Raw genomic sequence first — 22,672 nt, forward strand, 5'->3', positions numbered from 1 at the left:
TCCCTCCGGGCACCTCGGAACAAGCAGCCTCCACGCCCAGCTCCAAGTCCCCCAGCGCCCCACCACCGCTCTGTGCAGGACTGTGAAGTCCTGGCCATCGGACACTGGGGACAACCATCCCCAGCCACCCCTTCTCCCAAGCAAGGAGAGCTGTGCTCGCCAGAGTCCCAGGAATGCCACCCTCTCAGGAGGAGGTATCCTCAGAGGCCCCCAGGGCAGTGCCAAGACTGGGGCCATCGAGTATTCTCTCTGCCACCAAGGTGCCTCCAGGCCTCCAGGGTGCAAATGTCCCGAGGTCGCCTGCCCCCACAGCTCTGTACACTAGCCCTGGGGTGCGCCCCACTCCCCAGGAAGGGTCAGGAACTGAGAGCCCAGGAGCAATCCATTCCAAATGAAAACTAAAGCCTATCCAGAAGGCATAAGAAGCAGCGTACCACCTGCTCCCCAGCCTGCCCCAAGTGCAGAGCCTGCCCACACGCCCTCCCAAGCACCTCTCCCTCCCTCCTGCCTCTGGGCCTTAGCCCACGCTGCTCTCCTGGCCTGGAGTGCATGGGGCAGAAGCAGCCCGAAGAGCCTGGCCCTGTGCCCAGCTGCTGGATGCATCGCCCAGCATGCGCACTCCCCTTCCCAGGGGTCCCCAGCAGCACAGAGGGCGCTCCACGTGCCTCTGGCTTCAGGTGCCGGCAACACAGAAACCCTTTGTCTCAAACAAGGCCAAGGTGAAAAGCCAGCCACAAGGAAATTGCTCCAGGGAAGACAGGAAGGTGCTTCCTCGCTGACCAAGTGTCAGGGACAGGGCCTGGAGACCCCGAGCTGTGGTCAGAGCAGACACCTCCTTGGAGGCTTCCTGGCTTGGAACTTGGCTCCTAAGAGCTCTAAGGGTCTGGCACTCTTTGGGGTGAAGGGGGTCCTGGGTCCTAGAATTATCAGAGAGAGTTTTCCCCAAATGCTCATGCTACACCCCATCTGAGCTATCAAAGGGGGTGGTGCTCTGCTCCACGTGAGGCCCCCCCAGCTGACAGGGCCAGGTCTGGATAGCGAGCCAGGCTGGGGTGGGAGAAGAGTCCCAGCTGGGACAGCCAGGCCCAACTTTGGCTAAGCTCCAAGAGGGCAGTGTCTCCCAGTTTCATGTCCAGCCAGGCCCTGCCCATGGCCTGCACAGGCTCCAGTGGGTCCACGCCCCCCAGTCTTGCCTCCACCTCGAGGATCCCAGTCCATTCCTCAGGCAGAGTGAGCCATCTGGATGTCCTAAGGCCACGGGGACATCCCACTGTGGGGAGGCCAGGCCGAGTCTCCCACATAGGAAGGTCTGGCTGTGGGCAAGCATGGCCCCTGGGGCCTACACCTGCCCCCTCTCAGCCCAGGAGGATCCCTCTGGCCTCCCAGAGGAGCTGACACCCCACAAAGGGCTGTGGGCCACCCAGGCCAGTCTGAGTCAGGGCTGTACCCCAGAACTAGAACCAGCACCTACCTTCTTGGGAGAAAACACCCCCAGTGTGCCGCCATCCTCCCTCATGGCCACGCCCATCTCGGCCAGTAGGGCTTCCCTGGAAGGACAGTGTCCGGGTCAGCTTGAGCCTCGAGGCCACAGGACCTGCCTCACCCCCAACCGACCCATCGGCCAAGCAGGAGCTGGAGGGGATCTGGCCACACAGCCCAAGGGCAGCGCCCAGGTGGTGCCCCATCCAGTCAGTGATCCGCCTAGAGAGGACCTGTCACCTGATCAGAGATCAGGTCAATGGGGCCATGGGTGACGGGGTGAGGGGGGAGTCCCTGGTGAGAGGAGATGAGCCGTCCCACGCTAGGGCACGGTCACCCCCAGGAGCCCAGGGCTGGGGTGCTGGAGTCCTCAGTTTCCCCACCGCCCACCTCTCCATCCGGATGGCTTCCGTCCGCCGCAGCTTCTCCTCCCATGTCTCGTTGAGCTCAGCGATGATCTTCTCCGTCTCCTGGGCAGCAAGACAGAGCAGAGTGAGGTTGGGGGTCTGCGGCGGAAGCAGACAGAGGCCAGGCTGCCGGGCAAAGGGCAGACGAGCAGCCAGGTCTGCAGGGCACAGGGCCCCAATTCCCAGGTCTATCTAGGCAGCACAATGCCCGAAAGGTCAAGGTGAAGGGCTAAGGGGTTAACGTGTCCGCGGACACAAGTGTCTCCTGTGGACACAGCCAGACAGTAAAGGAAAAGGCAAAATAAACCTGGAGGAAGAGAAACACATACACACAAGGACACTGAGAGACATGTGAGACACCGAGAGATGTGTGGGACACTGAGAGACACGCGGGACACTGAGAGACACGCGGGGACTGAGAGACACGTGGGGACACTGGGAGACACACGGGACACTGAGAGACACGTGGGGACACTGAGAGACACATGGGGACACTGAGAGACACGCGGGACACTGGGAGACGCATGGGACACTGAGAGACACACAGGGACACTGGGAGACACTCAAGGACAATGCAAGATACTCAGGAGCACTATGACCCACGCAGGGACACTAGAGACACGTAGAGGTACTAAGAGATATCGGGGACACTGAGAGACACATGGGACACTGAGACTGGTTCTGAGGCACAGATGTCCCTCGGCCACTGCCGGGACCAGACGACAAGCACTTCCAACATCAGCACCAGCTCCTGGCTTCCTTCCCAGCCCCACACCCCAGTGGGCCCTACGCCCCAGAGTCACCCACCCACCCAGTGCCCCACCCCAGCCTCGGTCCAGCCTCTGTGCGTTTGTCTGCTAAGTCACCCCCAGCCCCGCACAGTCCAGCACCCCACAGTCATTCCCTAGAGGAACGCTAAGCTCACAACCTAAAACCCAGCCGGCCCACCGTGGGGTCACAGGTGTGAGCACAGAACACCTGGGCGGGAGCGCAGAAGCCCCCGGGAGCCCTTGGTGCTGGGCAGTGGAGGGGGTGCCCGCGGGTGGGGCCCAGACTTACTCGCTCCGCCTCTAAGCAAGCCCACCCCTTGCCGTCAGCGCACCCCTTCCAGGAGGAGAGGCCTCGGCCCGGTGCACAGGCCCCTAGAGGGGGCGCTGTCCCCCGCCGGCGGCGCCCTCACCTTCAGCCTCTCAATGGCCTCCTCACTGCCCGGGGCAAACAAGATGCGCTCGTGCAGACTGGACACGGAGGCGGCACGGCTGGACAGGGCCGAGAGCGAGGACGAGGGGCTCATGCCCACCAGGGCATTGGTCACTGTGGAGAGATTGTCAGGGGCTGGACTCAACTCTGCCCCGCCACGGTTACGGTTATTGTTCTCAAGGTCGGAAACATCTACGGGAGGAAGGGAAGGGGAGGGCGGCAGACAGATGGGAGGGAGAGAAAAGAAAGACCAAGTTGGGAAAAAGCAAGAGGAGGGTGAAGAGAGGCGGGAAACGGAAACCCCCAGCAGGTGCAGCCTGGGGCCCAGCGCCGGACAAGCACATGCAAGGCGGCCTGCCACCTGCCCGCCAGGGGACCCAGCCCCCAGAGCCCTCCCAGCACCCCGGCAGCAGCAGGGCACCCCCTCGAGCTCCTCTCTACCCTCCCCACCCCCACCCTGCCTGGGCCTGCGGCCTTCCTGCTTTGCCCACACCCACTCCCAGGCCGCCTGGTAGTCTCCGCACCCCCACCCTGTCTCCTGGCCTTTGCTGTCACTGCCCTGTGGCCTTCCTGCACCCAGAGCCCTGACACCCAGCCTCACCCGCTCTGCCTTGGGCGCCCCCCTCCGCCCCCCCCGAACCCATCACCCGCCTGGCCCGCCGTGCGTCCCCGAGCTGCGGGGACCATGCGGCTCTAACTGTCCAGCCCCACCGAGCACAGGACTCGGCCCCGAGAACACCTTGGAGGAGAGGTGAACTGTGGGACCCCCGAGATAGCTCCTACTCCTCCACCCTGAAGAGCCTGCTCTGGGTCGCCCCCGGCTCCATGCCCCCCGAGGCCTGGGACTCGGGGCTAGGACGCCCCTGGTGGGGGAGGTGCCCAGACCCCTCCTGGCAGAAGCGGACACACGGCAGAGCAGCAGCAACGTAGGACAGCACGGGGCGCGGGGCAGAACGAGGGCGCCCTGGAGCCCTGGGTCGGGGGGCACCAAGCCCCAGGCCCGAGGCCAGGAGACAGGCTGGGAAGCTCTGGCCCGGTATCCTCACTCAGCATTTCCAGGGCGAGGGGCTTCGGCGTGTGGGGCCGGGGGCAGCCCCGGCTCCTCAGGCCCTCCAGCTCTCCCCGCCCTCTGCTGCTAGGCTACCATTCCGAGCTTCCCAGGCCTCTGGGAGTACAGAGCGTTCAGGCAGGCCGAGCTCAGCCGCTTCCAGCCTGAGAAGGCCGTGGCTGCACCAGGCCTCCCTGGGGCCTCAGTTTCCCATACAGACATGGGCTGAGCCGGGAGCATAGGCGGTGGGCCCTGCATCTACCAGGACGGTGCCTGTGAGCAAGAGAGCTGTTGCCCCAGCCCCTGCAAGGGGGGAAGGCAGAGGACGGCTGGGCCGGCGCCTCCCTGCCGTGCTGCCCCATACCCCGCGGAGCAGGGACAGAAGCAGGGAAGCAGAGAGCAGCAAGGGGGATACACACATTTGGGTCCTCCGGGCACAGTGTTGGCTAAGGGGAGGGGAGGTGTGGGGGAGGGAGGAGAGACAGAGAAACAGAAGAACAGGTTTGTCTCCAGAGGGTCTGAGGCCCGCCCATCGCAGGCCGGGCACCAGGCTGGAGGTGGGGTCTTCGGCGGACACGCGGGGACCGCTGCAATCCCAGCACCCACAGCACGCCGATGTGGCTTCCAGGGAAACCGTCTGCGGCCTGCCTGGGCCGGCGCCAAACCCATACCATCCACCCCGGCCGAGGCCAGAAACCACAGCCTCCCCCCGAGGCGGCTTGCCCGGGGACTCAGAGCAGGGCTAGGATGCAGGTCAGGGCCGTGAGGGCAGCCTGGCCGGCCCCAGGCAGCACAGACACTCACTATCGGTGATGTCCCCGAGACCCTGGGCGTACAGCAGGTCCCGCAGCCGGGTCACCTCGTCCTTCAGCTCACGGATCAGCTTGTTGTTCGGGTCCTCATTGATGACGGCGTTACAGCGGATCTGTTTGGCCCGGTCAGCATACCTGGACAGCCAAGGGGGCTGTGGGCTGTGCCGGTGGCCGGCTGGCCCAAAGGGGCCCAGAGCCCTGCCCGGGGCAGAGCCGTGCTGGGGAGGGCCTCGGCAGCTGGGACCCAGGGGCTGGACACAGAGCAGGGGGTCAGCCCCCTTGGAGTCAGTGGGGCCACTGGCCAGAGAGCTCCAGGTGGGGTCACCTAGCTCTGCCCCCCTATCTGGGGGGACGGAGTCCCCAGGAGGAGCAGGGATGGGGTGGTACCTCTCCGCGGGGTGGGGCTTTCACACCTGGACCTGTGGTCCCCAGGGTGGAGGGAGCAAGTCTCCCACTGGGGGAATATGAGGATGCCCACACGCGTGTGTCTTTAGCCTGCACACCCAAGTGTCACAGGTGTGTGAGCACGGACCTATATCAGGACCCACGCCATGTGTGACCTGGTCAGCCAAGCAAACTCCTCAGGGCCAGCACCCAGGCTCCCCACCCAGGCTGCCCGCCCTGCAGCCAGAGGGACCTTTGGAACATACCTGTGCCCCTCTGCTCATTAAAGACCTGGTTTGGTACCACAGGGGTCCTGGGCCACTGGAGTCCCATGGGTGGTGGGAATGGAAGGGGCCCGTGAAGACCCAGGTGCCCCCAACAGCCACTTGGAGCCTTAAGGAGCCCCAGATGAGATGGCCTCCCCCAAAGCGGTGCTCCTGACTCGGTCAGGGATCCACGCCCTCCCAGAGCCAGGCAGGGGGCGGAGCCCGCCGTGCTCGAGAACACACCTCAGCGTGCTCAGAGTCTCGTCGTAGTTGATGTCTGCAGGGCTCAGGGCCGCCACCATCGCCGTCCTCGAGTTCCCACCTGTGGGAAGACGGCTGGGTCGTGGGGGCTCCTCTCTCCCCCGTCCCCTCCTATCTTTGCTGCTGGGGAGGCTGAGGCCCAGACAGGTAAACCGAGTCACGGGCCACTGTGTGAACGGGGGGGTCTGGCCTTCACTACTGCAGTTATTTTTCTTCTATAGCATGCTTTTCTCACATTTGGGGCCATTTTACAATAGCCAGGCTCCCTCCCCATAACCAAGTTGGGGGGAGCTGTGGCGGATTTTACAGCATTTACTGCAAGGGTCGGGATAATTTCTTTAGAAACTCAACATTCATTTCAATTCAAGATGCAATGATTCTTTCACTTTTATCTTTCTCTTTTGGAATATTTTCCTTAATATTTCACGTCCAGAGTCCTGGCCCAGGACAGCGCGGAGCCTGGCGTCAGGTAGCGCACCGCGTGAGGAAAGTGATGGTTGGGCTTCAGCTCTGAGGCTAACAGATCACTCGAAGGCTCACAGCACAGTGAGCACTGGGCAGGGGGTGCGGGCAGGTCAGCGGCCCGGGCAGCCCTCAGGAACATGACCCCCACACGGACTGGGAGGTGACAGTGTGAAGAAGGGCTTGGGGTGCAGAGCCACGCCAGGTGCCAGGTTGGGCTACACAGCGGCTCCCCCTGCCCCTACCCTGGAGCTGGGCCTGGGCAGAGGCCTCCCTCTGGTCCACGTCCCAGGTGAAGGAACACATTCCTAGGACACTACCGTCCACTCTCAGGGGGGCCCACCCACCCCCGGGAGCACCCAGGAGGCCTGATGTGGTACCCATCACCAGCCCAAGCGGAGCATCAGCCAGGCTGGTTCTGGGGTGCCGGGTCGGCCAGCAGGGGCTCCTACACCGTAGCCACGGAGCTGAGGAAGTCTGTAGGTCCCAGCTGCCTGTGTTCCCTGGGTCGGCCCAAGACTCAGTTTACTTTCCTGGGCGTCAGCCTCCCAGACTGTGAACATAGCCAGGGAGGACCCCTGAGGTTATTTTTGGGAGGAAAGGGATCAGTATCGGGACACTTCAGTCTCTATCTCTCTATCTGTGTCTTAGGGGCTCAGAACTCAAGGAGAAGGGGTGACAGATGGCACCTACCAAAAGCCCAGCAAGCAAGCAGGGCTCCCCGGAATCTGGAGTCCCAGCAAGGGGTGGTACTTGGTCTGGATGTCACGGGCTTGAAGCAGGAGCCCCGACATAGGTGTGTGTGTTCTGTGGCCCTATGGGCCATCCTGCTTCCCCGCACTTGCTCTCCTTAGCCCTTTGCTGGCCTCCAGAAGGATCCCTCAGGTTTGCCTCAGCCTCGGCCCAGAAAGGGTGAGAGGCCTCCTGGTGGTTGGACACCCCCTCCCAGGAGGTAAGGCAGGACAATGGCTCAGGGTGGAAATTAGAGCCCTAGGGGTAAGTGAGCCCGAGAGTCCTCACCCAGATTTTCTCGGAGGAGCCAGGTCAGCACGGAATCTCTGTATGGAATGAAATCTGTCTTCTTCTTTTTCTTGTTCTGTGAGGGAAGAACATTCAAGGTCAACCCTGAGCCCATTGGAGGGGAAGGGAGATGGAGGGGGCAAAGCACAGGGTCTGTGGGGTGGGTCCCCAAAGCCAAAGGCTGCTGTGGAGGGCAGGGCTGGGCCAGTTCTCAAGGCCTCTCCCCACCTGACCCTTAGGGTGCCACCCCCAGGCGCCCGCACTCAGGGCCAGAACCAGACTGTCACATCCCCTCAGGTTCCTCCCTAGTCCATCCCGTCGCACATCTGGGCCACACAGCCGGACAGAGCCAATCCTCTCTCCACTCTGTCAGAAGGACCAATCTGAGCCCATCACCCCCTCCTCAAGCAGTACTGTCAGCTCTGCTGACTAAAAAGAAAAGGCCCCACCACTTTATGCAGCATTCCAGGCCTCTGCCAGTGCCCATCCGCTCGCCCCTCTCTCTCCACATGGAACTCACCTTCCCTCCCTGCAGTCCAGGCACAAGCCCCTTCTTTAGAAACTGCTCCCCCACCCTCCCCTCAGGATGAAGCATCCTCCACATTCCTAGCTACTCCTGCGGCTCTTTATTCCTCTCTTAAAGTGAATGCAGGTCATTCAGAATGTGGACTCAGGCCCACGTAATGGCTGCTGGGAATTATTGCTTCTTATGGACTGACCGAAGGAGTCCGCTCATCACGGATATTCAGTTCCTTTCCTGTGTCTCCTAGTTCATGTGTAGAGCTGCTTAAAAGTATTTGTTGAGCACCTGCAGCGGCCAGCAGATGTGGCGCCTGCCGCCCGGACTCCCCACCCAGGGAGACACACGCAGGCATTACCACAGGCTGTGCCGTTTCTCTGGGTTCAAGCTCCCCTGTCATTGTTCTTCAGGATGATTTCCGAGAGGAGCTCCGCTAGCTCTCAGAGAACATAACTTTGAAAGCTCCTGAGACACGAGGTCAGAATGGCTTCCCAAAATGCTGTGCCGGCTTCGCTGTAGGCGGGGCTTGAGTGTCCATCTCCTAGCAGCGCCTCAGTACCGAAGGCCTTTTTTAATCTGTTGAGACTTGGTGGGTGAAAACTGTATTTCTACTTTGCTTTTTGATTACTTAATTCCTGAGGCTGAATCCTCTGCCACATTTGTCATATTCCTCATTTCCACGGTAAATGCCCTACGACCACGCAGTCCTTTCTGCAAGGACCAGGGGTCACCTTCAGTTCCGTCGCTCCATCACCATTGTTCATTCCATGCAGCAGCAGCCACTGTTCAGTCATGCTCCTGCACCTCCCAGAACGACCTGCTGCTCTCCCTTCTCCTCTGCCTTCCCAGCCTCTATCATCTCACACCTGGGTTTTTGCACCACTGACTTCCAGTCTCCTGACTGCCACACCAGGCCATGCCGTTCCCCATCTATTCTTCATGCAGCAACCTGAGCCCTGCTGAAAACCCATCCACTGCTCCCCATTAAACCACAATCAGCTAGTTCCTGACAACAGACTAAAGACCTCAGATCAGGCCCCTGCCCTTCTCTGGCCTCATCGTCTACATGCCTCCATGCTCCCTGATCTGCATCATCTACATGCTCCAGACCCCGATCCTCAAAAACTTTCTCACTCAATTCCTGAAAAAGTTTCTATTGCAAACCCCCCACTTCACACAGTTCCCATAGTGCCTCACACATTCCCTCATTGTCCCTCACTCACTCCCTCACACAGTTCCCCACAGCACCCTGCACAGTTCCAGGTCCATCACACAACTCTGCGCAATTTGTCACACAATGCATCCCACGGTTCATGACACAGTTCCTCTCTCACAGTTCCTTATATAGTTCTTTACATAGTTCCACCTAGCTCCTCACATAGATCTCAACAGAGTTCCTCATATAGTTCCACACGATTCCTTACAGTCCCTGGCACAGTCCTTCACAGTTCTTCACACATTTCCCCAAAGAGCTTCTCACAGCTCCTAACATAGTTCCCCCCACCATCCCTCACACAATTCTGCTTTTTAAAGAGGTCCCTACACAGTCCCGATGCAGCTCCTCACACTTCCGCCCGTAATTCCACACAGTCCCTCGCAATTCCTGAAAACGTCCTCAGCACTTTCACAGTCCCCACACCATTTTGCATTCTTCCTCTCACAGTTCCACATAGTTTCTCACAATTCACACAGTTCCCAATGGTTTCTCACTTTCTCATCTAGTTTCTCACACTTCCCCCACATTTCCTCACACAGACTTTACACAATTCCTCACACAGTTCCTCACAATTCTTCCAATTCCACACACGGTACCGCACAATTCTATACACCATTCCACATACAGTTTCCCAAACAGCTCTTCTCACAGTTCCTTACACAGTTCCTCATATAGTTTCTCTCAGATCCTCACACAATTCCTCTCAGTTCCTGACATAATCCTTCACACCACCCCTAACACAGTTCTATGCCTACTTCCCACACTGTTCCTCAAACGGTTCTTCACACAATTCTTCACAGTTCCTCAGTTTCCTCACATAGTTACTCACTTAGTTCCCCCACACCATTCCACGTTTCCTTACACAGTGCACACAGAGTTCCTCAAAATTCTTCATACAGTCTACATCTATTTCCTTACAGTTCCTCATAATTCCTCACATCCTCCACAGAATTCACCTGGTGCCTTATATAGTTTTCATCTCAGATCCTCTCATAGTTCCTCACACAGCTCCCCACACAATTTCTTCCTTTCACGGTTCCACAAAGTCCACATACAGTTCCTCACAATTCTTCAGTTTCTCACCCAGGTCCACACGGTTTCTCATAGTTCATACCGTTCCTCACAGTTCCCAACAGTCCACACAGTGCCATATACAGTTCCACACACACACTTTTCACACAGATCCTGCACAATTTCCCACACACTTTCATACAGATTCCTTCAGTTTCTTACACTTCTCCACACAAATCCCTGACATAGCCCGTTACACAGTTCTGCATGCATTTCCCCAGAAAGTTTCTCATAGTTCCTCACATTCCTTTTCCCACTGACTATGTGGGAAGTGTGCGTGTGTGTAATTGTGCCAGGAACAGTGTGAAGAACTGCACTGAGAGACTGTGTGGGGAACTCTGTAAGTAACTGAGGAGAATTGTGTGAGGGACTGCTCATTGTCCCTCACATAGTTTTGCATACAGTTCCCTCACAGCCCTCATACTTCCCCACACCATTTCACATACTTCCTCTCACAGTTCCACACAGTTTCTCACAGAGTTCACATACATTCCTCACAATTCTCCACACAGCTCCCCACACAGTTCTACACATAGTTTGTCAGTTTCTCTCACTTCCTCACTGTTCCCTCACACAGTTCTACCCAGTTCCTCATACTTCCCCACAAAGTTCCCCCCATCATTCCAGAGTTCCTCACAGTTCTCCAAAAATTTCCTCAAAAGTCACTCACACAATTCCCAGTCTGCCCACACAGTTTCACACCCTTCTTAGAGTTCTGTGAAGTGCCTCACGATTCATTACTTACACACAGTTCCTCTCACAACTCCTCACATAGTTCCTCCCACAGTTCCTCACAATTCTTCATGGAAATCCTCAGAATCATGCAGTTTCTCATGCATATCCTCAAACTATTTCTCACAGTTCCTCAAACAGTTCCCCACACACTTCCTGTATAGGTTCCCACCCAGATCCTCACAGTCCCATACAGTTCCCTCACACAGTTCCACACACTTCCTCTCACAGTTCCACAAAGTCCCTTACATGGTTCCCTACACACTTCCTCACACACTTCCATGGAAAGTTGCCTCATACTGTTCCCACAGTTCCTTTACAGGTCCTCAAAGAGTTCCTCTCATTTTCTCACAGTTCTTGACACATTACTTCAACACAGTTCTTCCCAGTCCCTCAGTTTTTCACACAGTTTCTCTCATAGTTCCTCACAGTCCCCACAGGTTCCTTGCAGAATTCCTCATATAATTCCACACAGTTCCCTCTACACACTTCCCCACATAATCCCTCACAATTCCTCCCACAATTCCTCTCATAAGTCACCAGTTTTTCACACAGTCCCACATGGAACTCCTCCAAGTTCACAGACACAGGTCCCCGCACCGTTTCACATACTTCCTCTCCCATTTCAGTGTGGTTCCTCACACATTCCACACAGTTCCTCGCAATACTTGACAGAATTCCAGACTTCTTGCACAGTTCCCCATACTAGTACCTCACACTTGCCCTACACAGTTCCCCACACAGCTCCTCACATAGTGACTCACTGTTGTTCAAGGTCCACACACAGTTCCTCAAGGTTCTCCCTCCACACAATACCCACATATTTTCCCACACCATTCCAACTATTCCCCACACTGTCACGTTCCTCACAGTTCTTCACACAGTTCCTGCCTGGTTCCCCACACCAGGGTTCCTGGTGCCTCAGAGTTCCCACACACAATTCCCATACGATTTCATACACTCCCTCTCACATTTCCTCGGAGTTCCTCACATAGTCTTCACATGGTTCCTCGCGGTTCCCACATAGTTTGACCAGGTTTCCTCAGTTATCCATTTAGCTCCCCACACCATTCTCCACAGTTCCTCATTCAGTCCACACATTTACTCATAATTCTTCAGTTTCACACGCATTTTGTCACAGTTACAATTCTTCAGAGTGCCATACCCAATTTCAATTTTCTATAGTTCACAATACAGTCTGTTACAGTTCCTTGTGCATTTTACCCATTTCTCACACTTCCTCACATAGTTCCTTACACAGTCCTATGCACAGTATTTCGGTTGCCCACACAGTTCTCTACAATTCCTCATAGAATTCCCACACTTGCCCTACACCATTTCAGATCCTTCCTCTCACAGCTCCTCAGTTTTCAGTTTCTTACACAATACTTCATAATTCCTCACACTGTTCACAATTCCACACACACTTCCCATATAGTTCCTCACAAAATCATTCACATAGTTCCTCACAGATACTCACACTGTTGCTACAGTTAGTTCCTCTCAGATCCTCGCTTAGTTCGTCCCATGTTTCCTCACAGTTCCCAACACATTTCCTCACACAGTTCCCCACATAGTTGATCACACACTTCCTCTCATTTCCTTACATAGTTCCTCATGCTTCCCCACATAGTTCCTCACATTTCTGCCCACGCAATTCCTCACATAAATCAACATTTTTCCACTTTAGCACCTCACGCTGGGCTTTCCAACTACATGGCACAGGTGCGTACCCCTCTGCCTGACTGGCTCCTCCCCTCTCCTCAGGTCTCAGCCCTAAAGCCACCTGTCCTGTAAAGTTTCCATGGTCATACTGACTAAAGGCTCTCTTGTGCATGAGTCACGCTCACGGCCCATTTTTTTCCTTTATGGGATTTATACCAATTCATAATTCTGTTTCTGTGTCTACTATGTCCCCCATCGTGCTGTGGCCCCTGAAGGGCTGTGTTGTTCTAACACAGGGCCCAACTCAGAGTTGGGCTCAATGTGTTTGTCTGCTAGGTGCACAAATGAAAGGGTAATTTTGCTGCCAAGCCCTTCACAGAACACCTGGGGCTAAAGGCAGTCCTTGCTTCTAGCCCTCCAACGCAATGGCTGAAGACTCCTCCCCGCAGAACTGAAGAAAGCAGCTCACCTTATTGGGCCCAGAGTCCTGGAAGAGAAAAGACAGAATCTGAGGACCTGGAGTGAGGCTGGGGACCCAGGGTATGTGCGGAGGGGAGGACTAGCGGGCTCCAGAGAACAAAGGAACGGGAGAGGCCTGAGCACATGCCAGGTGTCCATCGCTTACCACCTGGTCATTGCTGGCCAGCTTGGTCCTGACGGGCCAAACAACAGTGTGACCTCCCAGGCTGCTGTCACCCAGCAGCTCTTCCCTCACCCCAAGCGATTTAAGAAAAGGTCAGGGCCTCCTAAAATGCGTCCTTCTCTGGGCAAAGGCCTGGGTGTCCTGGTGAATGGCCAGTACCGGTGGGGAAACTGAGGTTCCAGGGAGTGGCAGGGATCGCTACCCCATCTGTAGCCTGGGTACACACACCCTTCACGTCTCTGGGCTTCCCCTTGAACCCCAAGCACCTTGATAGAGATAGCGCCTGGCACGGCTACGACAGGCCCCCAGTGTCCTCCCAGAAGGAAGGGCAGGGAGCCACCTCCGCAATCCATCCCGTCCGTCTCGTTCTAGACACCCAAAGCTAGCTCACCATTTCGGCCAGAGCAGAGATGACCTTCCCCAGCGTGGTCAAGGACTTGTTGATGTTGGCTCCCTCCTGTGTGCAGAGAAGACAGTCAGGACATCAGAAGCCTCAGGAGCCTCTTGCTCCAGAGTGATCCCCTGGGACCTCGGCCCATGTGACACGGGGCGAAGGCCGCCGAGCCCTGACCGTTAACCCCAGGGTTCCTTGGAGCATGGGAGGCTCTGGCAAGAAGCCAGGTGGAGGCCGACCCCGGCCAGGGGGGTACAGTCTGCCCAGCTTCTCCTAGGCTCCCTGGGAGCCCTCGTAACATCCCACTCGTGCCCCAGGGCCCACTGGCACAATTTCCAGAGCCCCTTCCCACCCACTAGGTAATGTGGGGCCAAAATGGGGCTGGAACGTGAAAACTCTCTCTCCTGACACCGAAGACTGCTTTGACCAGAACTGTCTGCCTCGCAGCCCGTGTTCTGACACGAAAGCCACACACCAGGGCCAAGTTACTGCGAGGGCCTGTGAAAGGCCCAGCTTTCCTGCCAGGGTCTCTGTCCTTGTTAACCCCTAGCAGTGTGCCAGGCGCTGCCCTCTGGCTACCGGCCTCCTCCCACCTCCTCCCGTGCCCCCTGCTCTCCCTGCCCGAGCTCACCCTGGGTGGGGGTGGCCCCACCTGCAGCCCCAAGAGGAGCCCTCCTGCCCAGCCCACCCTGGAGCGAGCCCAGCTCAGAGATGCGATCCGCCAGATGAGCGAGGCCCAGGATCACAGACATGGCAGCCTGGCTCCTACCTTGAGACGTGTGCCCTTGGCTCCTGTGGAGTCGGCCCGCTCACTCCCGGCCAGGTCCACCAGGCTGATTTTGCTCACCTGAAATGGCAAGTGTGTCATATGCAGGAGACGCCGCAGGGCCCCTATGGGGGTGCCCACCTCCTCCCAGCACGGCCTAAAGCACACACTTGAGGAGCCACGGCCAAGCCCTTCCCCAGGCCTGACGGTTTCTAACCCTGCACAGTGTCCCTCCCTTCACAGCTCGTCCGAGACTCTGCCTAAGGTCAAAGCCCACCTCCCCAAGAGGCTGCGTGCCCCTCACCCCTAAAACGCCCGATGCTGCCGCTGTGCTGGTCTCATCACGTGGGGCGCTCTTCATGTGTTGGCACAGAATTCCCCCCAGAGCTCCCCAGGTGTGTCCTGTCCCATTTCCACAGATGGGCTCATCAGCTGTGGTGGGATCTGAACCCAGTTCCAGCACCCCAGCCGCCGCTCAGCTGCCTCACACACGTTCCAGAAAGACCCAAGCCCTCCCGATCCGTGGCCACTGCAGATAGGACTTGCCCAGACATTAACAGTCAGGAGACCCTCTTGGTGCCCAGAGCCCACAGCAGGGAGGACGGTCACAGCGGGTGGCCCACAGCTAGGTCCACCCTGTTCCAGCTCGCGCTCTCTGCCCACCCAGACCCACTGGGCCATCGTGACTCTTGGGGAGAATGGCACCAGGCTGAGGTGACCCTGGCATGACTGGGGACTAAGTGGGGCCAACTTCTCCCAGACACCCTGCAGACCCTGGGGTGCTGCCTGAGAGAGTGCTGCCTGTCGGGAGGTGGCTGAGGTGCCCCAGGAGGAGGCCTGGACCATGGGTCAGGGAAGATGACACGGAGAAAACCTGACACCAAGGGACAGAGCCACCGATGGACAGGAAGAGGCTCTGAGCCTGCCCTGCCGCCCTCCTGGGAGCACAGAGACTACGTGTCTGGATAGAGGCCCCAGGAGACGGTGCCCTCCTGGGCCACCGGCGATGCCAAGGCGTGTGGGAAAGGCATCCAGGGCTGGGGCTGTGGGCAGGCTGGTTCCCCGGGCAGCACAGCCTCGGCTTTGTGTTTGTGGATGCCGGGGCCCCGGCTCCTGCCAGTCGGCCAGGGCCCACAGTCACCTTTGTGACAGGCACTCACTCAACCCGCGGCCCCCAGCCTCCGAGGGCCACCAGCATCCACAGTGGCGCAGCTCTGGGGACAGCCCTCCTCAGCCCCCAGTCTCCACCACAACTCCTGGCAGGAGGCAGACGGAGGCAGACGCCAGGTCCGTGGACCCTCCCCTCCCAGCCCCCTCCACGCCCCAGCCGTGCCAAACGCTGAGAAGAGGTGGCCTTGCGGGCCGGGCCAACTTCTTGGAGGCCCACGCCAGGCTGGGGGTGGGCACACGCCTTGCAGGCCGATGGTCACCCTGGCCTCCTCGTCCTGCCCGATGGGACTGCCCCCTGCCCCCCTCCCAGACGGCCCCCCTCTGCCAAGGCCACAACTCACTTTCTCTGTGGTGATGTTGGTCTCCGCATCATGGCGCTTCTGGGTGAAGATGATGTTGAAGACGGCATGGGAGCGGCTGCTGGTTTCATTCATGTTTGTGGCCGCCACGGTCCTGGGGGGACAGAAGCCGCATGGGGTTACCCGTCATCCTGTGGTCGGGCGTGAGAGTGGCTGATGGTGCTAGCCAGCCGGGCCAGGTCATGGGGCATGTCACGTGGTGACCATGCCCCCTGTCACAGCACGAGCAGGGCTCAGCCCCGCCTGGCCACCAGCTGCAGCCTGGGACTCAGGTGTCACAGGGGCTCCGCGCAGCCCAGACAGCCCCCGCCCAACTGCCTGGCCGGGGGTCCTCCTGGACCGTGATGTAGAAAAGCCCCACCCAGGAGGGAGAGGGGGCGCCCACCCTCTGTCCCCGTCTGGGGAGGGGGCAAAGCCCAAGGCAGCCTGCGGGGAGGCCTGGGGCTGGTCCCAGCGCTGCTGACATGCAGAGACCTCACTGTCAGACAGCCCCCAGCAGGGAGAGGCCTCGTCACAACAGCACCCTCACGGCACCGCAACAGCGAGGAGGACCCTCACCCTCCCGGAGCCCCCGGGTGGCAGAGAGGGGGACTGTTGCCGTGACCACCCGGGCAGCGCAGCCAGGGAGACGGACTGCCTGTGCCCGGCTATGCCTTGCAGTCGGCCCTTCCCCGAGAGCCCCTACCTTGTGCCCTGTCCAGAGGGCCGTTTGTCCTCAGAGAAGGCAAGGCTGGTCCTCCTGACCACGGAGCCCGACAGGGCAGCTGCCCATGGGGAGGGCCCCCCGGGGAGCCACCACAGACGACAACCAGTCCCCCCCAGGGCACAAACCAGCCCCCCAAGAGGAGCAGCCCCTGTGTAGGAGATGGGGTGGGGGATCTGGAGGTCCCTCTCAGGCCGGCATGTGCCCTCTGTGGCCTCATCCCATGGGGCCCACCCCTCCACGGCGGGGCTTGGACAGACGCCGTGGGCAGGCCAACAGGCGCCCCAGGGACCGGGCCTTCCTCAGAGGTTTGCAGCAGTGGGCACGGGGAGGATGGGCGAGCCACCCGGCACGCACCTGGCCTTGTTCCCTGAGTCCATGAGGTCCTGAATGTCATTGTAGGAAGTGACAGCCAGCTTGGAGAGGTCCTCCACGTACGGCCCCATCAGCGGGTGCTCTCTCACACGTAGGTTGCCCTTGTTCTTGGGATTCAGGAGGTCACGGACACGCTCACAGTAAATCTCCATGTAGCTGACCTGCAGGGCAGAGACATTCCATCAGGTACCCCCCCAGGTGTGGTGCCAGGGGGCAACGGGGGTCACCATCAAGGACCCCCAGGATAGGAGGAGTGGGGGCCTTCATCAGAAACCCCCAAGGTGGAGGGGGGTTGCAAGGGCTATCAGGAGCTCCCAGGTGAGGAGTACAGGGGGCATGGGGGCCACCAGCAGGGACCCCCCAAGGTGGGGGTGTAGGGCCGTCATCAGGACTCTTGGGATAGAGGTATGGGGGCGGCCTGCTGGGTAGGGGGAGGCGTGCCGAGGACTCCCATCCCCTGTATGAGTGCATGAGCTGGGGTGTCAGCCCAGCCCCTCCTGCTGGCCTCCCCCCACCCACAGCCGTCCTGTGGGCCTGTCCAGCAGGGACACCCTGGGGCCACCGTGGCCACAGCAGAACCGGGTTATGCAGCTCGGAGACACCTGTCCTTGCACCTGGCACAGAGCACTAAGTAAACACTCGCGGAGCAGAGGACCATCCCTCGCTCCTCCGTGCCCAGCACTTCTCCCTGTCTGGAGCGGGTACGCTGACATTGCGTGCACGAGTGAGTGACAAGCTCAGGGTACCAACCAGTGCTGGGGACTTGCTTTAAATCGGAAAAGCACTGCTGTCCATGCCTGGAACCCCCCCCCGCCCGCCCCATGCTGGAGTCACGGACACTCGGGGAGCCCTACCTCCACGGAGTAGGACATGTTATCATTGGTTGTGTCGTTGATACGGGAGAACAGGTCCTCACAGAGCTGCAGGGCCAAGGACATAGCGTCAGACGATGGGGACAACGGGGCTGTTCTTGAAGGCCTGTCCCCCGGGTGCTGTGGGCAGCCTGAGCCCAGGCTGGACACAGCTCTCCGGGCCCTCTTGCTCCCTAATAGTCCATCTCCAAAGCATTGAGAAAGCCTGCACCCAAAAAGCAGCTGTCTTCTGCTTAAGTCATGGAGTGCTCATGGATGATATCTGATCCTTTCCTACACTCTGAGCACCATCTTTGTCTGCACGGAGTGGGTGGGAGTCTCTCATGCTACAGACTACCTGGCGTTCTCCCCTGCCCTGGCCAGCTCAAGCCCTGACCAGCTCAGATCCAGAGGCCTGCCCAGGGGGGCTGGGCAGGGTGTCAGCCAGCGTCCCAGCAGTATCTGAGGCATCTGTGTCTCAGCCTTCAGTTAACCGAAGGCTGCCCCTTGTCCGGGCATCTCTCCCTGCCCAGACCACCAGCCCTCACAGCCCCCCAGGGCAAGGTCAGCCATGCCAGTGGCTCTGCCCCTCCAGCACCCCATGACAGGGCCTGGGCTCCAGCCTCTTCCTGCCCCCCACCCTCCCAGTTTACCTTCCTTCCTGGCTCCCTTCCCCCTGGGGCTCCTCTCCTGGGGCGCCCTGCTGGGCTCTTGCGTCCCGGCTGGTGCAGCCCTGTCTGGTTGGCCCTTACGAGGCCCCGCACCACCCTGCCCCCAGCCCGCGTGCCTGGGGGATGATGCCCTGCTGGTCCTTCTCCTGCTTGCCCATCATGGTGTAGGACTTGCCAGCCCCCGTCTGCCCGTAGGCGAAGATGCACACGTTGTAGCCCTCAAAGGCATGCTGCAGCATCTCCTCGCCGATGTCCCGGTACACCTGCTTCTGGGAGGCGTAGTTGATGTCCTCAGGCTGGAAGACAGGAGGCGGTGCAGCTGTAGGAGGCTGGGTGGGGGGCTTGGCCCGCCGTGTTCAGCAGCTGGGGGCCTCACGGGCGCCACAGGCAGTGCAGTGCGGAAGGACACCTGCCCCCCACCCCCTCTCACACTCCCTGCAGAGGGGACCCAACCCTGCTCAGCAGGGTGCAGCTTCCCGAGGGAGGGACTGGAAGGAGCTGGCCAGGCGGGGCGGGGCGGCCGGGGCAGAAGGGCACCTGTACCAGGTGCTCAGAGGCAGGAGCATGAGACACAGTGCTCAAAATCGAGGCGGCCTTGGGAGTGAGGACAGGTGGGGCTGGAAGGGCAGGGCCTGGAGGCCCAGGGAGCCCAGCGACCAGACTACCGTGTCGTGTCCAGATGCTCTCCTAACAGAGGATTGCTTTAGGGAGGCCCCAGGGGGTTACCCTAACAATGCAGGTCACTGCTCAGCGTGACCTTTCACACACAAGGGCCTTGGGAAAGTAGTCCTCCCCCCCCACCCCCGAGCAGGCACCGCTGGCCCCTTCCCTGGGCCTCACACCTGTCCCTCCCTCCCCTGCCCAAGCAGCGGCCCTGTTTAGAGAGACACATGCAGGGATGGTGGAGCATCCGCACTGCTGCGGCCCAGCCCCCTGAACCCCAGCCCAGGGCTTACCGAGGTGTGCGACCAGTAGGAGTAGTCGAAGCTGAAGCTTTTGGGTGTCTCCTTGGGCTGTTTAGGGTTAACGATGGCTGCAGAGAGGATGGGCATGGCAGTTAACACTCTGCTGGGGGGAGAGGCGATCAGCACGTGTACCTGCCCCCCAGACAGGCGCCGCAAGGCAGCGAGGTGCGGTCCTCAGAGGCCTCTGGCCCCAGACAAGCCAGCCCCCCGATGGGATGGGGCCAGGGCTCCAATTACAGGCAGACAAGCCTGTGTGCCCCTTTCCTCTGTCTGGTGGACCCTGCTGCCCACAGATGCACTGAGGGCACCCACAATGGCTCCTTCCTGCAGATGCTGGGTCAGCCGGAAACCCCGCAGCCCACCCCCACCCCTCGGTCCAGCCCTGCTCCCCACCCCACCCCTCTGGGCTTTTCCACATCTGCTCTGCAGACACGCGTCCTAGACGCACCCGGAAGGCTGGGGCATCTGGGCTCGGTCGAGCTCTGCTTCCTGCGGGCCCGCCATCCCCGTGTGCTTCCTGTGTGCGCAGCATGGGCTGTCCCCACTGCGGGACTCCGTCACGGGGCACACAGCTCGTTCCTCCTGCCCGTGTGCCTCTGCTGCCTCCCAGCCTGCTCTCGCGGGCTCCCTGGCACTGTCCTCTGCACAGCCCCCCGCCCCCGCCCCCCGCAAGCGGCATGCGGTGCTGTCCAGAGGCTCCACGTCCAGAATGTCAGTTCTTCAAACCAGGAACGCAGTCACAAATGTGTGCGGTGCCATCATTCACCGGCCAGGGCCGGCCAAGCACCCCAGCAGGCCTCCAGCCCGAGGCTGCTTTGCCCCAGGCCTGCAAGTACCCCTGCCCCTAGCATTCCCCACGCCCTAGAGCCACAGGCCACAGGTGCTTGGTGGCCAGGCAGGAGCCACCGAGGCCCCCACTCCCATCGGGCCACCATCTGAACCTACAAAGTCCCAGTTGATGGAGGACCCTGAGGCCCAGTGTCTTTGCGGGCAGGTCCCCCGGCCATTTGCTCCTGCTGAGCACCCTGCTCCAACATGGGCATCACCTGCAGCCTGTCCCCAGGGCTGACTTGGTTTGGGGAACTGGACCCCAGATTTAGGTGTTCTCGGAGATCACCCAGCACGTTTGAGAAGCCAGCAGGCAGGAGCAGGGGACTGACCGTCACAGCGCTGTCCCTGGGGCCTAGAGCAGCTCACGTCCATGCTGCCTCTGGGAGCAAGGCTGAGGAGAGCCAGCTGCCCCGCTTTCAACTCCTGCTGAGACTGGGGATGCAGCCACTGGAACCCCAAGTGCAGATAATGCCAGCGCCGTGGAAACAACAATCACAGCACCTCCTGAGCCAAGCCTGGGCTGGGCCCCCAATGCCCGTGTGGCAAGGGGCCAGGTCCCCTCCCCACGCCCTGCACAGGCCTCACCCCCGCCCCATCTAGCCTGCTCCCGTGTCCAGCACGACCCCTGCCCTGTTCTGGGTGCTGACCTCGCTCTGACTGTGTCCTGGTGCTGGGGTTTTTGCCATGTACCTCTCATGGACTACGGGCTCCCTGAGGTGGGGGCCCTCCCAGGAACAGAGCACAGCAGCGGAGGGGGCCGGGGACAGCTAACAGTGAGGGACGAAGGGCAGGAGTGGGCCACAGGAGAGTCTGCCATGAGGCAGCGGGGCTCTGGTGCTCAGGACCTGCCTGTCACCTATCCCCATTCCCCCCTGGGGGCCCCATGGGGTCTTGAGACGTACCCTGTCATTACAGATGGACCTGAGCTCCAGGCACAGTCAGACAGGAACCCAGGGTCCACCTGGGCCTGGCTCCTCACTGGCACCTCCAAACCCTCCCCAGCACTGACCAGCACACCGCCGCCCGCAGTCAGCCTGCCGCACACTGGGACAGAGCCGCTTTGCCAGAGAGAGGGCTTCCTTTGCCAGACTCTTGAGTTTCTCCTTGTGTGGGATTGAGGAAGGAGGAGGGGTCCTCCCGGGGCATGCTCCCGCCAGGCCGGGGGGAGCTGGGGCCCGTCCAAAGGGCGTACAATACAGAGTGCACAAGGCATGGGCACCTGCCAGGGACAAAGACGTGGCTGGTGAGGGCCCCAGCTTGAACAGGGAAGGGAGGCAGGGAGGAAGGACTGACGGAAGCCATTTTCTGTCCACAAGCCAGTGCGAGCTGTGCGGGCTCCTTCCAGCACCGCCAGGGTCTAAATGCTGAGGAATTATGTGAGCCTCTTGTTAAACTGGCCACAGGGAGAGTATTTATATCAGGGAAGTCAGGCACACGTGTGTGTGCGCACATGCATGTGTGCATGTATATGAGGATGTGAGTGGGTGTGCACACGCATGTGTGTGAGCATGTATGTGTGCACGTGTGTGCATGTGTGCACACGTGCGTGTGTGCATGTGTATGAGGGTGTGTGCACACATGTGTGTGAGCATGTATGTGTGTACGTGTGTGCATGTGTGCGCACGTGCGTGTGTGCATGTGTATGAGGGTGTGAGTGTGTGTGCACACGCATGTGTGCATGTGTGTATGTGTGTGTGCATGTGTGCACACGTGTGTGTGTGCATGTACATGAGGGCGTGAGTGTGTGTGAGCATGAATATGTGCATGTGTGTGCGTGTGTGCATGTGTATGAGGGTGTGTGTGCACATGCATGTGTGTGCGTGTGTGAGCATGAATGTGTGCATGTGTGTACATGTGTGCACATGTGTGCACGTGCGTGTGTGCATGTGTAAGCATGCATGTGTGCATGTGTGCGCGCGAGTGTGAGCATGTGCGTGTGTGCACACGAGTGTGAGCATGCATATGCGCGTGTGTGTGTGCACGTGTGTGAGCACACGCACAGGTGAGCTGATTTACCAGCAGGCCACTGCTCCGCACTTGCAGGATTTGGAGACAGCCCACCGCAGTAGACCAGAACCTCGGCGGGGTCTCAGGGAACAGTTAGTTCCACACCCGGGCACTGGCATTCCTCACCCACAAGAGCGCTCACCCCCTCACCTTCTCCCAACTGACCAGGAAGGCTCCTTGGCTGTCGGATGTGGCCCCCAGCCCCCTGCCAGCCCTTGTGCCCCATCACTGCGCCCCTTCTTGATGCTGCAAGGCACAGCCCTTGGCCCTGCCAGTCCAGGTCCATCTGGCGCTGATGTGTGCGTTGCCCACCTCCCCACTGGAGCGTCGCCCCGAGGGCAGTAAGAGCCTCTGTCCTGCTCTCCTGGGGCGCCAGACTGCAGCCTCATAAGGC

At 59.7% G+C, this 22,672-nt stretch overlaps 1 protein-coding gene across 7 annotated transcripts in view; it reads right to left on the minus strand.

The window, feature by feature from the left end:
• Positions 1-22,672, minus strand: part of KIF1A (kinesin family member 1A) — a 70,189-nt gene that overhangs the window by 42,457 nt on the left and 5,060 nt on the right. For 4 of the 7 annotated variants that reach the window (XM_045867300.3, XM_045867301.2, XM_045867289.2 and 1 more), the window contains exons 2-15: positions 19,432-19,508; positions 18,592-18,771; positions 17,808-17,873; positions 16,936-17,114; positions 15,858-15,969; positions 14,350-14,427; positions 13,578-13,643; positions 13,013-13,030; positions 7,340-7,415; positions 5,840-5,918; positions 4,939-5,081; positions 3,067-3,200; positions 1,870-1,949; positions 1,472-1,547 (exon numbers count right to left, since the gene is read on the minus strand). In XM_045867300.3, coding sequence (XP_045723256.1) covers positions 1,472-1,547; positions 1,870-1,949; positions 3,067-3,200; positions 4,939-5,081; positions 5,840-5,918; positions 7,340-7,415; positions 13,013-13,030; positions 13,578-13,643; positions 14,350-14,427; positions 15,858-15,969; positions 16,936-17,114; positions 17,808-17,873; positions 18,592-18,771; positions 19,432-19,508 — 1,364 coding nt within the window. Of the gene's footprint in view, positions 1-1,471; positions 1,548-1,869; positions 1,950-3,066; positions 3,201-4,553; positions 4,581-4,938; positions 5,082-5,839; positions 5,919-7,339; positions 7,416-13,012; positions 13,031-13,577; positions 13,644-14,349; positions 14,428-15,857; positions 15,970-16,935; positions 17,115-17,807; positions 17,874-18,591; positions 18,772-19,431; positions 19,509-22,672 lie in introns of all 7 variants that reach the window. The other 3 variants (XM_045867297.2, XM_045867298.2, XM_045867288.2) reach the window with 1 other exon arrangement.

Source organism: Mirounga angustirostris, unplaced genomic scaffold (assembly GCF_029215605.1).
Source record: "Mirounga angustirostris isolate CCGP_5_RB_7025 unplaced genomic scaffold, mMirAng1.0.hap1 SCAF_3, whole genome shotgun sequence".
Classification (NCBI taxonomy): Eukaryota; Metazoa; Chordata; class Mammalia; order Carnivora; family Phocidae; genus Mirounga; species Mirounga angustirostris.